Here is a 16,341-nt window from a genome sequence, read left to right as displayed (position 1 = left end):
TGACAAGTGCCTGGATTAGGACCTGCGCCGCTTCCTGTGTGAGGCAGGGTCGTACTCTGCGGATGTTGTAGAGCATGAACCTACAGGAACGGGCCACCGCCTTGATGTTAGTTGAGAACAACAGGGTGTTGTCCAGGATCACGCCAAGGTTCTGAGCGCTCTGGGAGAAGGACACAATGGAGTTGTCAACAGTGATGGCAAGATCATGGAACGGGCAGTCCTTCCCCGGGAGGAAGAGCAGCTCCATCTTGCCGAAGTTCAGCTTGAGGTGGTGATCCGTCATCCACACTGATATGTCTGCCAGACATGCAGAGATGCGATTCGCCACCTGGTCATCAGAAGGGGAATAGGAGAAGATTAATTGTGTGTCGTCTCCATAGCAATGATAGGAGAGACCATGTGAGGTTATGACAGAGCCAAGTGACTTGGTGTATAGCGAGAATAGGAGAGGGCCTAGAACAGAGCCCTGGGGGACACCAGTGGTGAGAGCGCGTGGTGAGGAGACAGATTCTCGCCACGCCACCTGGTAGGAGCGACCTGTCAGGTAGGACGCAATCCAAGCGTGGGCCGCGCCGAAGATGCCCAACTCGGAGAGGTTGGAGAGGAGGATCTGATGGTTCACAGTATCGAAGGCAGCCGATAGGTCTAGAAGGATGAGAGCAGAGGAGAGAGAGTTAGCTTTAGCGGTGCGGAGCGCCTCCGTGATACAGAGAAGAGCAGTCTCAGTTGAATGACTAGTCTTGAAACCTGACTGATTTGGATCAAGAAGGTCATTCTGAGAGAGATAGCGGGAGAGCTGACCAAGGACGGCACGTTCAAGAGTTTTGGAGAAAAAAGAAAGGGATACTGGTCTGTAGTTGTTGACATCGGAGGGATCGAGTGTAGGTTTTTTCAGAAGGGGTGCAACTCTCGCTCTCTTGAAGACGGAAGGGACGTAGCCAGCGGTCAGGGATAAGTTGATGAGCGAGGTGAGGTAAGGGAGAAGGTCTCCGGAAATGGTCTGGAGAAGAGAGGAGGGGATAGGGTCGAGCGGGCAGGTTGTTGGGCGGCCGGCCGTCACAAGACGCGAGATTTCATCTGGAGAGAGAGGGGAGAAAGAGGTCAGAGCACAGGGTAGGGCAGTGTGAGCAGAACCAGCGGTGTCGTTTGACTTAGCAAACGAAGATCGGATGTCGTCGACCTTCTTTTCAAAATGGTTGACGAAGTCATCTGCAGAGAGGGAGGAGGGGGGGGGGAGGAGGATTCAGGAGGGAGGAGAAGGTGGCAAAGAGCTTCCTAGGGTTAGAGGCAGATGCTTGGAATTTAGAGTGGTGGAAAGTGGCTTTAGCAGCAGAGACAGAGGAGGAAAATGTAGAGAGGAGGGAGTGAAAGGATGCCAGGTCCGCAGGGAGGCGAGTTTTCCTCCATTTCCGCTCGGCTGCCCGGAGCCCTGTTCTGTGAGCTCGCAATGAGTCGTCAAGCCACGGAGCGGGAGGGGAGGACCGAGCCGGCCTGGAAGATAGGGGACATAGAGAGTCAAAGGATGCAGAAAGGGAGGAGAGGAGGGTTGAGGAGGCAGAATCAGGAGATAGGTTGGAGAAGGTTTGAGCAGAGGGAAGAGATGATAGGATGGAAGAGGAGAGAGTAGCGGGGAGAGAGAGCGAAGGTTGGGACGGCGCGATACCATCCGAGTAGGGGCAGTGTGGGAAGTGTTGGATGAGAGCGAGAGGGAAAAGGATACAAGGTAGTGGTCGGAGACTTGGAGGGGAGTTGCAATGAGGTTAGTGGAAGAACAGCATCTAGTAAAGATGAGGTCAAGCGTATTGCCTGCCTTGTGAGTAGGGGGAAGGTGAGAGGGTGAGGTCAAAAGAGGAGAGGAGTGGAAAGAAGGAGGCAGAGAGGAATGAGTCAAAGGTAGACGTGGGGAGGTTAAAGTCGCCCAGAACTGTGAGAGGTGAGCCGTCCTCAGGAAAGGAGCTTATCAAGGCATCAAGCTCATTGATGAACTCTCCGAGGGGACCTGGAGGGCGATAAATGATAAGGATGTTAAGCTTGAAAGGGCTGGTAACTGTGACAGCATGAAATTCAAAGGAGGCGATAGACAGATGGGTAAGGGGAGAAAGAGAGAATGACCACTTGGGAGAGATGAGGATCCCGATGCCACCACCCCGCTGACCAGAAGCTCTCGGGGTGTGCGAGAACACGTGGGCGGACGAAGAGAGAGCAGTAGGAGTAGCAGTGTTATCTGTGGTGATCCATGTTTCTGTCAGTGCCAAGAAGTCGAGGGACTGGAGGGAGGCATAGGCTGAGATGAACTCTGCCTTGTTGGCTGCAGATCGGCAGTTCCAGAGGCTACCGGAGACCTGGAACTCCACGTGGGTCGTGCGCGCTGGGACCACCAGATTAGGGTGGCAGCGGCCACGCGGTGTGGAGCGTTTGTATGGTCTGTGCAGAGAGGAGAGAACAGGGATAGACAGACACATAGTTGACAGGCTACAGAAGAGGCTACGCTAATGCAAGGAGATTGGAATGACAAGTCTCGAATGTTCAGAAAGTTAAGCTTACGTAGCAAGAATCTTATTGACTAAAATGATTAAAATGATACAGTACTGCTGAAGTAGGCTAGCTGGCAGTGGCTGCGCTGTTGACACTACACTAATCAAGTCGTTCCGTTGAGTGTAATAGTTTCTACAGTGCTGCTATTCAGTGTTGATTACGTTACGTTGCGTTAAAAGAACGACAATAGCTGGCTAGCTAACCTAGAAAATCGCTCTAGACTACACAATTATCTTTGATACACAGACGGCTATGTAGCTAGCTACGATCAAACAAATCAAACCGTTGTGCTGTAATGAAATGAAATGAAAAATGTGATACTACCTGTAGAGCGAAGCGGAATGCGACCGGGTTGTTGAGTGCGGAAGTTCTATTCAGTAGACGTTGGCTAGCTGTTGGCTATCTAGCAGTGTCTCCTACGTTAAGGACGACAAATAGCTGGCTAGCTAACCTCGGTAAATTAAAATAATCACTCTAAGACTACACGCTCTAAACTACACAATTATATTGGATACGAAGACAGCAAAGACAACTATGTAGCTAGCTAACACTACACTAATCAAGTCGTTCAGTTGAGTGTAATAGTTTCTACAGTGCTGCTATTCGGTAGACGGTGGACGTTTGCTAGCTGGCTAGCTGCTGGGCAGATAGCAGTGTAGACTACGTTAGGACGACGAAATACGAAGTTGCAATAGAAGTGCTGACTGTTTCACTTTGTTGTCCTCTTTCTTTTCCTTTTTCTTCTGTCCTTCTTTTGTCCTTATTTTGTCTTCCTTTCTTCTGTTAACTAGATATTTTTTGTTGTTATTCTTTGTAAGCTAGCTAGCTTCTTCCAGGAGAGTCCCTAGCAACTGCTTAGCAACAAGTAAACAATTCTGCTAGCAATTCAGCTAGCTAAGATAACTGTACAATTTTAAGAAAAATAGTTAATTTTTCAAAAGCCTGTCTTTTTTGGTTTGTTGGTCTGTCAGCACAACAACTATTGCTTGAGTCCTAAAGAAACACCAAGTTACAATGAAACAGTTATACACTGTACCGTTCGAGAGAAACAGTGAACGGGTAAAAGAGCAAAGATACCAATATGTCCAGGTAAGACGTCTGAGGTTACGTACACAGCTATACAAAATATTTACAGTAAAAAAAAAAACACTAGCATTTCTACAGTAAAACTGTGCACTTACTGTTTTTCAGAGAGTAATGGAGGTGGAAGCACTGGAAAGACCACATTCATTTCTATTTATCGATGAAGCTGGATTTAACCTTGCCAAAACACGGCGCAGAGGAAGGAATGTTATAGGTCAAAGGGCCACTGTGGAGGTTCCAGGCCAAAGGGGGGGAAATATCACCATGTGTGCTGAAATGGCCAATGATGGTTTGCTTCTCAACACACCACTCATTGGCCCATACAACACAGAAAGGCTTATAGCTTTCCTAGAACAGCTCTATGCTCAGCTTGCGCCAGCAGAACAGGCAAAATGCATTTGCCTCCTTTACCCGTGTGGTTTTCAACTGTTCCATACTATTTTTGTTTTAAAGAATTGCCCTGACAGTGCTCAGTGGTGTATTCGATTGTTTGTAGATCTTCTTGTAGCCATTACCAGATTTATGAAGTTCTACAACCATCTGTCTCTTTTGAACAGCCAGTTATTTTGTTTTCTTCATGGTGTTGGATGACAAAGGGATATTGCATGTGTGTTACCTCATTTTTATACCCTAGTGAAACAGGAAGTGATGTAATGGTAATAGTTCCTTAAGACTTAGATAAACTTAAATAAGTGGAATGTAACTCCTTGTTTAATTTGGTAGAAACAAACACATCCACAATTATCAACACAGATTTACTGAAAGGATGTTTCCTTACTTCTATATGGGGGAAAGCCCCACTCTTCATATTTGACCAGCTAAGGTTTCTGTAACAGGATTAAACAGGATTAAACAGTAGTCTAATTTAAGATAGTATGAGCACAAGAGAACAGCCAGAGATGTTGTTTCCTTAAAAAAATGTAAGATAGCGCTTCTGTGACATATTTTACTCAATTTGTGACTTTCTAGAGCAGGGATCATCAACTAGATTCAGCCACGGTCCGATTTCTTCATGAGCGGATGGTTAGGGGGCCGGAACATAATTACAAATGATTTGTAGACTGGAAATTAACCACAAAATGCCCAAACAGATCATGTTTGACTAAAACTTAATTTCAAACCTTGCTTACAATCGAATACGATCACACGTGTCTTTATATTACGCTTGGGAATACTTTGGAAGAGATTTCTTAAATCACTTGGAGCTGATTTCCTGGCATTTTTAAAAGTATTTAATGTCCAACAAGTATTATTATTTTGCTCAGAAAACTTGGGGGGGGGGGGTAAATCCACAATGGGGAACTCTGATCTAGAGTTGAGGACAAATACACCACAAAGTGTTTTATGTTTGAGAAGAAGAGAAAAGACATATTGTAACAATGTGCGGAAGCAAGTTCAGGGAGTAAATAGGTTTAATAAATAAATGAACAAAACAAGAAACACGAACAGTGCACCGACATGAAACAGGAGCAATGACAACTGGGGAAGAAAACAAAGGGAGTGACATATAAAGGGCAGGTAATCAAGGAGGTGATGGAGTCCAGGTGAGTGTCATTATGTGCCAAATGCTGGTGACAGGTGTGCGCCATTACGAGCAGCCTGGTGACCTAGAGGCCGGAGAGGGAGCACACGTGACACATATGGGAATTGCTTTTTGGCTTAACCGCTAAAATATTGTTAAATATTAGCTAGCTAGCTAATCTAGCTGGCTTGCTATCAATGTATTTTTCATGCCGGATAGCCTTGCATATTTCAAGGGTAACAGGCTCTCTTATTAATTTTATAAAACAGATGACCTGCGTCTCCAAAACCTGTTCAGCATGTATTTTATTATCTAACAGAACTAGGCTAGCTATTATTAATTTAGCTATCTGTATGGAACTCATGTCCGAAGCCTGTTACACCCAATGCCATACGTTCATGGACGCGTTATGAATGATCAAAGGTGTGTCACTGTAACATTCGGAGCAGCACTGGAGAAAAGACATTTACAATGGAAGGACTCTTCTTTTTATGAAGGTTCCATTAACTAGAGACCAGTGAACAAATGGAAGCAATGTGACGATCATGTTTCAGGGAGGGAGGGAGGGAGGGGTAGGAAGGAAGGGAGGGGAAGGATTGGGAAGGGAGGGAGAGAAAGGGAGGGGAAAGAAGGAAGGGAGAGGAAGGGAGGGAGGGAAAGGGAGGGGAAGGTAGGGTAAAGGAGAGGAGGGGAAGGGAGGGAGGGGTTGGGAATGTGTGAGAGACTGAAAAGAAAGACAGAGTGGAAGATAACGACACTGGGAGAGAAACAGATGGAGAGAGAGTTGAGGTGTTTCTGATCCCCCCCCAAACACACACATACACAGACAAACACATACACAGACAAACACACACAGACAGTCAGATGATTTGCATGAATAATTCATCACTGCTTTCGATATTAAACCAAGCTGTCATAACGTGTCATGACCAGAGGTCCCTGAGGTGTTCATCTGTATCTATAGAAAGATGTAGGTTTCCAGGCTCTCCACAGTCACTAGTCCTCCCTACCAACTACAGGTCCATTATCAATACACAAACAATATCTACACTTGTCAATTATTGACAATGACAAGGGCCCAATAGAATATCATATTCGGACAAAATTAGCGTTAAGCTGTGAGGCTGTGGCATCTGATAGACATCATTATCACTTACAATGTCCTATAATCCATCGATACAGCTAAGGAGTTAAGGGGCTTATCAAACTATATAATGCATCTATACAGCTAGCTAAGTGGCTTATCAAAATTCATCTCTACAGCTAGGGTGTTACGACTTCCGCCACCGGCTTTCTAGCTGCCACCGATCTACGTTTCTTTTTCTATTTTGTTTTGTCTTGATTGAACACACCTAATAGGTTATCAGCCGGTCCTGGCACCGTGGCCTCAGAACCAGATCGAGGCACCTGCAGTGGATGAATGGTTTTGGTGCTCTGAGGAGACCTGGGACGCTGCCCATGTGCGCCTGCAACGGGCCATCAGGCGACAGAACGCGAGCACCGACCGCCACCGCAGTGAGGCCCGGGACACCAGGTCTGGCTCTCGACCGGAAACCTGCTCCTTCGCCTGCCCTGCCGGAAGCTGGGTCCGAGGTTTGTGGGACCATTTAAAGTCCTGAGGAGACTGAACGAGGTATGTTATAGGTTACAACTTCCCCCTGATTATCGTATTAACCTCTCATTCCATGTGTCTCCCCTCAGGCCGGTGGTGGCTGGTCTGCTCCAGCAGTCTGAGGTGCGGGAGGTTCCTCCGCCCCCGCTGGACATCGAGGGGGCCGCGGCGTATACTGTGCGAGCCATCATGGACTCAAGGCGTTGGGCGAGGGGCCTTAAGTACCTTATGGAGTAGGAGGGGTATGGTCCGGAGGAGAGATGCTGGGTGTGGGTGGAGGACATCCTGGACCCTTCCTTACTGCAGGAATTTCCCCGTCTCCACCCAGATCGCCCTGCGCCTCATCCTCCGGGCCGTTTCAGAGGCCGGTGTCGGCGCGCTGCTGGAGCTGTGCGTCAGGAGGGGGGTACTGTCATGACTTCTGCCGAAGTTGGTGCCTCTCCTTGTTCGGGCGGCGTTCGGCGGTCATCGTCACCGGCTTTCTAGCTGCCACCGATCTATGTTTCTTTTTCTGTTTTGTTTTGTCTTGATTGAACACACCTGGTTCCCATTACGTTAATATTATTTTCCCTAATTAACCCTCTGGTCCCCAATATGTTTTGTGCGTGTTTGTTCCTTGTTGAGTGTTAGACTGCTGTGTTATGGTGTGTTTTCCCTGCGTGGGATTTATGGTTGTTTCTTTTCGAGTAAAGTACGTGATACATAAATATTTGCCTCGTTTTGAAATGTCATTGTTTTTTAGGCAACAGTATGTAATGCAATCAACACCTATTACAACACCTATTAAGACTGCATTAGTAGAATGTAGAATGCTCAGCTTGGCATCAGTCCTAAAACGAACATTCCAAACAATATTGTGATGAAACGTGCAACCCATGAATGTGTTGAGGATATGTGTGCATACTAAAATACCAGGCTGCTGCCTGGCTGGCATCTCATATTGTAAGGACAGATGCTGGAAGACAAGAAGCAAGTACAGAGAGTGAACATTTAACAAATAACCAACATAAAACAAACAAGGACAGCATCTGGACAGTTGAAACATAACGACAATAATGCTGACACCGTGAACAAACTGAGGAGCAGACAGATATAGAGGGGCAATCAAAATGGTAATTGCAGGTGAGTCCAATATTGCGCAAATGCGCTTAATGATGGTGACAGGTGTGCGTAATGATGGGCCGCCTGGAGCCCTCTAGCGCAACAGAGGGGAAGTGGGAGCAGGCATGACAGTACCCCCCCCCCTCTAGGGGCGCCACTTATCGTCCCACCTGGGCGTGCCTGGCGCTCCAGTAAAGACTTGGGAGCCGGATGAGCCGGCTGAGGCGTGGAAGCCCGATGAGCCGGCTGAAGCCCGGAAGCCTGACGAGCCAGCTGGGCGTGGGAGCTTGATGAGCTGGCTGAGGCATGACGTGGGATGGGAGTGCAACGAGACAGCTGAGGCACCGCCGGTTCCTCCGACAGCGGCACACGGACCGGAAGCCGGCAAAAAAATAAAAATGAATAAAGAATTCCTGATGCCTCACATTGTGGTGTCAGCATTCTGTAAGGACAGATGCTGGGAGATGAGAAGCAAGTACAGAGAGTGAACATTTAAGAAATAACTAACATAAAACAAACAAGGACAGCATCTGGACAGGGGAAACACAACGACAATAATGCTGACACAGGGAATAAACTGAGGAGCAGACAGATATAGAGGGGCAATCAACAACGAGTCCAGGTGAGTCCATATTACGCAGATGCGTGTTATGATGGTGACAGGTGTGTGTAATGATGGGCCACCTGGCACCCTCGAGCGCCAGAGAGGGGAGTGGGAGCAGGCGTGACACATATATCAGCTTCCACATTCATTACTAAGCCAGTTAAAGGTCACTGCTCTTCATAATAGTTAATAAATCAAATCAAATTCATCCTAGGAACGCGAAGCGAGGCGGCCATCTCTGTTGGCGCCGGAAGTTGTAATAGAGAAATTGTCAAGGTGTTTGGGCTAAAATAGCAGCAAGATTACCTCTTTTTGCCTCACTTTTCTACTGGAATCCTCACATTCACAAATATTTAAGTACAAGTTGTGGGGATATTTATGTACTTCAGCAGATTATAGTAGTGAAGCCTGTGCTTAAACACAAATGCATGTGCATGTGCACGCGCACGAACACACACACACACACACACACACACACACACACACACACACACACACACACACACACACACACACACACACACACACACACACACACACACACACACACACACACACACACACACACACACACACACACACACACACACACACACACACACACAAACAAAACCACCAGTCAAACACTCAGAGCAGATGGGGCTTTTGAGTCTACAGCTTCTTTAAACCCAGAGACAGATTCATACTCAGACGGATAGAGAACATCAAGCTCTGCAGTGTGTTAAGGAGATTTGTCAACCAAACTAAATCAGAGGAGGACCACTGTGATAGACCAAGAAGTAGGGTTAGTTAGTATTTGGGTATTGTGTTTCTTTGTTTGAGAGTCTGTCTCTGTGTTGTTTCTGTCTGAGTACTGCGTGCATCTGAGTGTACTCCGGGAATCTGTGTGTACTGAATGTGTGTATGCCCTGGGAAATTGAGCCCCACCTTTGATCTTGTCGCCCAGCTGGCTACACTCGTGGTCTGAGTAATGGACGATGGGTGGAGGGGAGGGGGGTCTGAAACGGTCCTCCTCCATCCTTCTGCGGTGTCTCTCCTCTCTGGCATACAGGCGCTGACGACACTCCCACTCATACAAGTCGTCTCTGGCCTGGGCAAAGTCCACATGGAGCCGCCCTGTGTCCTTCTTGTCTGTACTGGAGCCCAGACGCATACAGTAGCCTGGAGGGAGAGGAAAGGGGTTTGAGGGGAGAGAGAGAGAAAGAGAGGGGGAGGGAGAGAGAGAGAGGGGGGTTGAGGGGAGAGAGAGAGTGGGGGGGGGGAGCGTTAGAACCAATTGGTAACATCACAAGTGACATTTCACTCTGCTAAACGTGCAGGTGCAGGGCGATAAATCGCCGTAAATACCCACAAACCACTTTCTATCAGACACCTGCATCTCACTCCTGATTCCTGGCATCCTCCATTTGGGTTGAAACTATCTGTCCATCCATCGCTCCCCATCCCTCTGAGGCTCTCCTCTTTTTAATCTGTTGGTTCCTGTCACAGCTGCATCCCAGCTAAAGTAGCTTTGTGGGGTTGGAGTAAACACCTTTCTGTTCTCTAAACTAATTCATAGAGAAGACTTGGAGACTAATTGGTCCTCTTGTGACACCCAAGAAAACACATCTCTCTCTCACTCTCGTTCTCTCTCTCTCTCGTTCTCTCTCTCTCTGCTTCCCACTCTCTCTCGTTCTCTCTTTCTGTCATTTCTCTTAGATACAGTCTAATAGAGGGAGTCCAATAGCTGGAGTCTAATAGCTGGAGTCTAATATATGGTACAATAGAGGGAGTCTAATAGAGGGAGTCTAATAGATGGAGTCTAATAGAGGGAGTCTAGTAGATGGAGTCTAATAGAGGGAGTCTAGTGAATGGAGTCTAATAGCTGGAGGCGAATAGAGGGAGTCTAATAGATGGAGTCTAATAGAGGGAGTAAGAGATGGAGTCTAATAGATGGTCTAATAGAGGGAGTCTAATAGCAGGAGTGTAATAACAGGAGTCTAATAGAAGGAGTCTAATAGCTGGAGTCTATTAGATGGAGTATAATAGCTGGAGTCTAATAGAGTGAGTCTAATAGAGGGAGTCTAATAGCTGGAGTATAATAGATGGAGTCTAATAGAGGGAGTCTAATAGATGGAGTCTAATAGAGGGAGTCTAGTAGATGGAGTCTAATAGAGGGAGTCTAGTGAATGGAGTCTAATAGCTGAAGGCGAATAGAGGGAGTCTAATAGCTGGAGTCTAATAGAGGGGGTCTAATAGAGGGAGTCTAATAAATGGAGTCTAAAAGATGGAGTCTAATAGATGGAGTCTAATAGCTGGAGTCTAATAGCTGGAGTCGAATAGAGGGAGTCTAATAGAGGGAGTCTAATAGAGGGAGTTTAATAGCTGGAGTCTAATAGATGGAGTCGAATAGAGGGAGTCTAATAGAGGGAGTCTAATAACTGGAGTCTAATAGATGTAGTCTAATAGAGGGAATCTAATAGAGGGAGTCTAATAAATTGAGTCTAATAGATGGAGTCTAATAGGTGGAGTCTAATAGATGGAATCTAATAACTGGAGTCTAATAGGTGGAGTCTAATAGCTGGAGTCTAGTAGATGGAGTCTAATAGAGGGAGTCTAATAGAGGAGTTTAATAGAGGGAGTCTAATAGAGGGAGTCTGATAGAGGGAGTCTAATAGATGGAGTGTAACAGCTGGAGTCTAATAAATGGAGTCTAATAACTGGAGTCGAATAGATGGAGTCTAATAGATAGAATTACATACTAGTAAGGGGATCTGGGACATTTATTCCAACACTCATAGTTGTCTTCTCATTGAACCAACATAGTTAAGGTCTCTGACTGAAGAGGGGGGCCATTTATTCCACAACACCTCTCATTGTCTCCTCATTGACCAACATAGTTAAGGTCTCTGACTGAAGAGGGGGGACATTTATTCTACAACACCTCTCATTGTCTCCTCATTGACCAAATATAGTTAAGGTGTCTGACTGGAGACTGGGGCCATTTATTCCACAACACCTCTTGTTGTCTCCTCATTGACCAACATAGTTAAGGTCTTGGACTGAAGAGGGAAGACATTTATTCCACAATACAGCTTGAAGTTTAATAGAAAACGTAGGAAATGTACCAGACAGGAAGAGGGCTCTGTCCACAGTGAACTCTTCGACAAATCGGATATGGCAGAAGTTCTTCTTGCTCTTTCGGATTGCAATGATCTCCCCCAACTGGCCGAACACCTCCACGATGAGGGCCTCGTTAGCGTTCTCTGGCAGACCACCCACAAACACAGTCTTACAGCCGGGAGGGCGCTCCCTCATGGCCGGAAAGGGAAGGTCTAAGCAACATGAAGAGAGAAAAGAAGGAGATTTATTTAATTGGATGTATGAACACATTCAGGTCTGTATGAGGAAAGGAGAGAGGTAAATACATAGAACCCGCAATACACTATTAATACTCTGCTCTAGCTAGCTCTAACAGCTTATTGCTGTCTCATTAGCTAATTAGTCTATGGCCGGTTAGCTAGCTAGCCTAATATCCCATTGTATCTGGTAACAAAGCCATAAGTTCAGTGACCGGTAAAACGGAAAGTTTTTTAAAAATGTTCTGAGAACAGAAGTGAACATTTGCAGGAGGTTTAATTAACATTCTGAGAACAGAAAATATATGTTATTTGAATGTAATTAAAAAACGTTTTGAGAACCTTCTCTAAATGTTGTGAATGTTTTGAACAAAATATAATGGTTATTTGGAGGTTTTTTAATAACTTCCTGAAAACTTCCTGAAAATGTTTCAATAACACTCCAAGTTTGGGTTAACGTTTTTGAAGTCAAAGCATAGATAGGACACATGGAAATTAATTTGCTGAGGCATTAATAATGCAAACACATTATTTGTGTTATTGTGGCACAGCGTGAGTGAGATTCAAACCTACAGTATGATATTCTTCTCTCTATCCATGGAATTAGTCCACTGCACCACCCGGATGGAGTTAGTATGTCATGTATTTTATAACTAAAAAATAATTCAAAAAGACTCCATTTCAAAGGAAACAAGCACTCAATAAGATCAATTAGTGGGTGCGACCAACACACCTGAACACACTTAACAAGATAGATGATAGAGAGAGTTTTGTTGACACTGAGAACAGAATGTATATGTTTTTAAATAACATTCTTAGAACGTTCTCTGAACGTTATTAATGTTTTCTTGTTTTTTTATGGCGAGTTTTCTTAATATTCTGAAAAATTAAATGAGGAAACCTGCAGAAAACGTTATACTGAAGTACTTAAATTCCCACAGAAGAATGTTTTTTCTTAGTATTCTTTGAACTATTTGAGAACATTCCTAATGTCAAACCAGTTGGAGAACATTCCTAGAACATAACCAAACATTGTAATTAAATGTAACCATGTTTGAACTTTTAGGAAATTTTATTTTAAAGTAATGAAATAACAATACAATTATTGTTATTATTTTGTCATCTTCAATGTGCTGAGAATGTTCCAAAGCCAACCAACTATCCTGCACCATTCCCAGAACATTGTGGGAACGTTGTATGCAAAATAACTACAGGACAACCATGCTCTCATCAAGGTCTAAGAAACATATGGTTCTCAGAACATTAGGTGCTAGCTGGGAAGCAAACCAGCCATGTTAAACAATGGAAGAGGCTTGCTAGCTAAGGTCAGCTTCATAAATGTTATTGTAAGTTGAGCCACTTTTAAAATTCAGCATCACTCTGTCAAGAGAAATATAGTTTATTTCTAACAAACATATCTACATACAGAACCAGTCAAAAGTTTCGGCACACCTACTCATTCAAGGGTTATTTATTTTTACTATTTTCTACATTATAGAATAACAGAGAAAGACATCAAAACTATGAAATAACACACATGGAATCATGTAGGATCATGTAGGATCCAAAAAAGTGTTACACAAATCAAAATATATTTTGAGATTGAGAAGTAGCCACCCTTTGCCTTGATGATATAAAATATATTTTGAGATTGAGAAGTAGCCACCCTTTGCCTTGATGATAATTTTGCATTTTCAGTCTGTACATTTTGGTGAGTTTGGACATTTACAAGTGAATGTGAAGGAGAGGCATTGTGCAAATGAACAAAGTTTGGATGCATGCTTGTCTGAATGAAGAACATTACTGGCTATGGAGCAGCACGTATACATGCCATGTCTGTGTGGAGTCAGGAGTTACCACACTCTTCCCTTCTTGAAAACACACACACAAAAAATAAAAATAATATATATATATATATATATATATATACATATACACACACTACCGTTCAAAAGTTTGGGGTCACTTATAAATGTCCTTGTTTTTGAAAGAAAAGCACATGATGTGTGGACTACATGCACAAGCTAGTCCAATGAGCTTCCAATTTCCGGTGCGTTGACACACATGCATACCCATGGAGGAGACATTACTATATTTTTTTATCAAATTTGTCAAAACTAGTAAATATCGTGCATTGAGCTTGAAAGTTAAGCAAAGCTCTGATGAGAAAAACAATTCATTCATAAATACCTGTTCCTTCTTGAAAACACTTTAAAAATATATATATATACACACTACCGTTTAAAAGTTTGGGGTCACTTAGAAATGTCCTTGTTTCTGAAAGAAAAGCAATTTATTTGTCCATTAAAATAACATCAAATTCATCAGAAATACAGTGTAGACATTGTTAATGTTTTTTAATGATGAATTAGCCTTTTAAAATGATAAACCTGGAATAGCTAACACTACGTGCCATTAGAACATAGGAGTGATGTTTGCTGATAATGGGCCTCGGTACACCTATATACTAGATATTCCATTTTTAAAAATCGTCCGTTTCCAGCTACAAAATAAATTTACAACATTAACAATGTCTACAATGTATTTCTGATCAATTTGCTAATTTAATGGACAAAAAATGTGCTTTTCTTTCAAAAACAAGGACATTTCCAAGTGACCCCAAACTTTTAAATGGTAGTGTATACAGTTGAAGTCGGAAGTTTACATGCACATTAGCCAAATACATTTAAACTCAGTTTTTCACAATTCTTGACATTTAATCCAAGTAAAAATTCCCTGTCTTAGTTCAGTTAGGATCACCATTTTCTTTTAAGAATGTGAAATGTCAGAATAATATTAGAGAGATGTCACGTTCTTATTTCCTTTGTTTTGTCGTTATTTAGTATGGTCAGGGCGTGAGGTCGGGTGGGCAGTCTATGTTTGTTTTTCTATGATTTTGGGATTTCTATGTTTCGGCCTAGTATGGTTCTCAATCAGAGGCAGGTGTCATTAGTTGTCTCTGATTGAGAATCATACTTAGGTAGCCTGGGTTTCACTGTTTGTTTGTGGGTGATTGTCTATGTCTAGTTGCTTGCGTCAGCACAGTTCTCATTATAGATTCACGTCGTTATTCGTTTGTATTTAGTGTTCAGTGCTTTCTTTAATTAACAAATCATCATGAACACATACCACGCTGCATTTTGGTCCGCTCCTTACGATGATCGTGACAAGATAATTATTTATTTTAGCTTTGATTTCTTTCGTCACATTCCCAGTGGGTCAGAAGATTACATACACTCAATTAGTATTTGGTAGCATTGCCTTTAAATGGTTTAACTTGGGTCAAACTTATCGGTAGCCTTCCACAAGCTTCCCACGTTAAATTGGGTGAATTTTGGCCCATTCCTCCTGACAGAGCTGGTGTAACTGAGTCAGACCAGGACTCAAAGCCACCTCATTTGGCCACCTTTCCTTCCAGTTCTCTGCTGCCAGTGACTGGAATGAATTGCAAAAATCGCTGAAGTTTGAGACTTTTATTTCCCTCACCAACTTTAAACATCAACTATCTGATCAGCTCACTGATCACTGCAGCAATACATAGTCCATCTGTAAATAGCCCACTCAATCTATGTACCTCATCCCCGTACTGTATTTATTTTATTTACTTTTCTGCTCTTTTGCACACCAGTATCTCTACTTGCACATCATCGTCTGCTCATTTATCACTCCAGTGTTAAACTGCTAACATGTAATTATTCGCTCCTATGGCCTATTTATTGTCATGTTTTGTCATTTATTATCTTGTCTTGTCCCTGTGCTTCCCATTCTATTCGTTTCCCTCTGCTGGTCTTATTAGGTTCTTTCCCTCTTTCTATCCCTCTCTCTCCCCCTCCCTCTCTCACTCTCTCGCTCTCTCTTCTCTCTATCGTTCCGTTCCTGCTCCCAGCTGTTCCTATTCCCCTAATCAATCATTTAGTCTTCCCACACCTGTTCCCGATCCTTTCCCCTGATTAGAGTCCCTATTTCTTCCTTTGTGTTCCGTTCCTGTCCTGTCGGTTCCTTGTCTAGAATTCACCGTGCTGTGTTTGTGTATCGCCCTGTCGTGTCGTGTTTTCCTCAGATGCTGCGTGGTGAGCAGGTGTCTGAGTCTGTCTGGTTCAAGTGCCTTCCCGAGGCAACCTGCTGTTCACCTGCTGTTCAAGATCGAGTCTCCAGTTTGTCCTCGTCATTTCGAGTGAAAGTTGTGTTTTTTTGTTTGTATTTACTTTACTGGATTAAAGACTCTGTTTTCGCCAAGTCGCTTTTGGGTCCTCTTTCACCTGCATGACAGAAGGAACCGACCAAGGAATGGACCCAGCGACTTCAGACGCTCGTTACACTGCCGTCGAGATCCAAGGAGCCATGCTCGGCAGACACGAGCAGGAATTGTCTGCTGCTCGCCATGCCGTGGAGAACCTGGCCGCTCAGGTTTCCGACCTCTGGACAGTTCCAGAGTCTAATGTCTCGTGCCACCTGTTACTTCCTGGCCTGCCGAGCCTCCAGAACCTAGGGTTAATAACCCACCTTGCTACTCCGGGCAGCCCACTGAGTGCCGCTCCTTTCTCAC

General features: G+C 44.2%; 1 protein-coding gene across 1 annotated transcript in view; it reads right to left on the bottom strand.

The window, feature by feature from the left end:
• Positions 1–11,771, bottom strand: part of LOC124019466 (ecto-NOX disulfide-thiol exchanger 2-like) — a gene marked incomplete at its 5' end in the record, with an annotated part of 91,762 nt that extends 79,991 nt beyond the window's left edge. The window contains 2 exons of the mRNA XM_046334812.1: positions 9,385–9,618; positions 11,565–11,771. Of these exons, the coding sequence (XP_046190768.1) occupies positions 9,385–9,618; positions 11,565–11,771 (441 nt within the window). The remainder of the gene's footprint in view (positions 1–9,384; positions 9,619–11,564) is intronic.
• Positions 11,772–16,341: the final 4,570 nt, after the last annotated feature.

The sequence above is a fragment of the Oncorhynchus gorbuscha genome, unplaced genomic scaffold (assembly GCF_021184085.1).
Source record: "Oncorhynchus gorbuscha isolate QuinsamMale2020 ecotype Even-year unplaced genomic scaffold, OgorEven_v1.0 Un_scaffold_995, whole genome shotgun sequence".
Lineage (NCBI taxonomy): Eukaryota > Metazoa > Chordata > Actinopteri > Salmoniformes > Salmonidae > Oncorhynchus > Oncorhynchus gorbuscha.
Note: the sequence above shows the minus strand (reverse complement) of the source record. Positions and strands in the feature narration are given on the sequence as shown.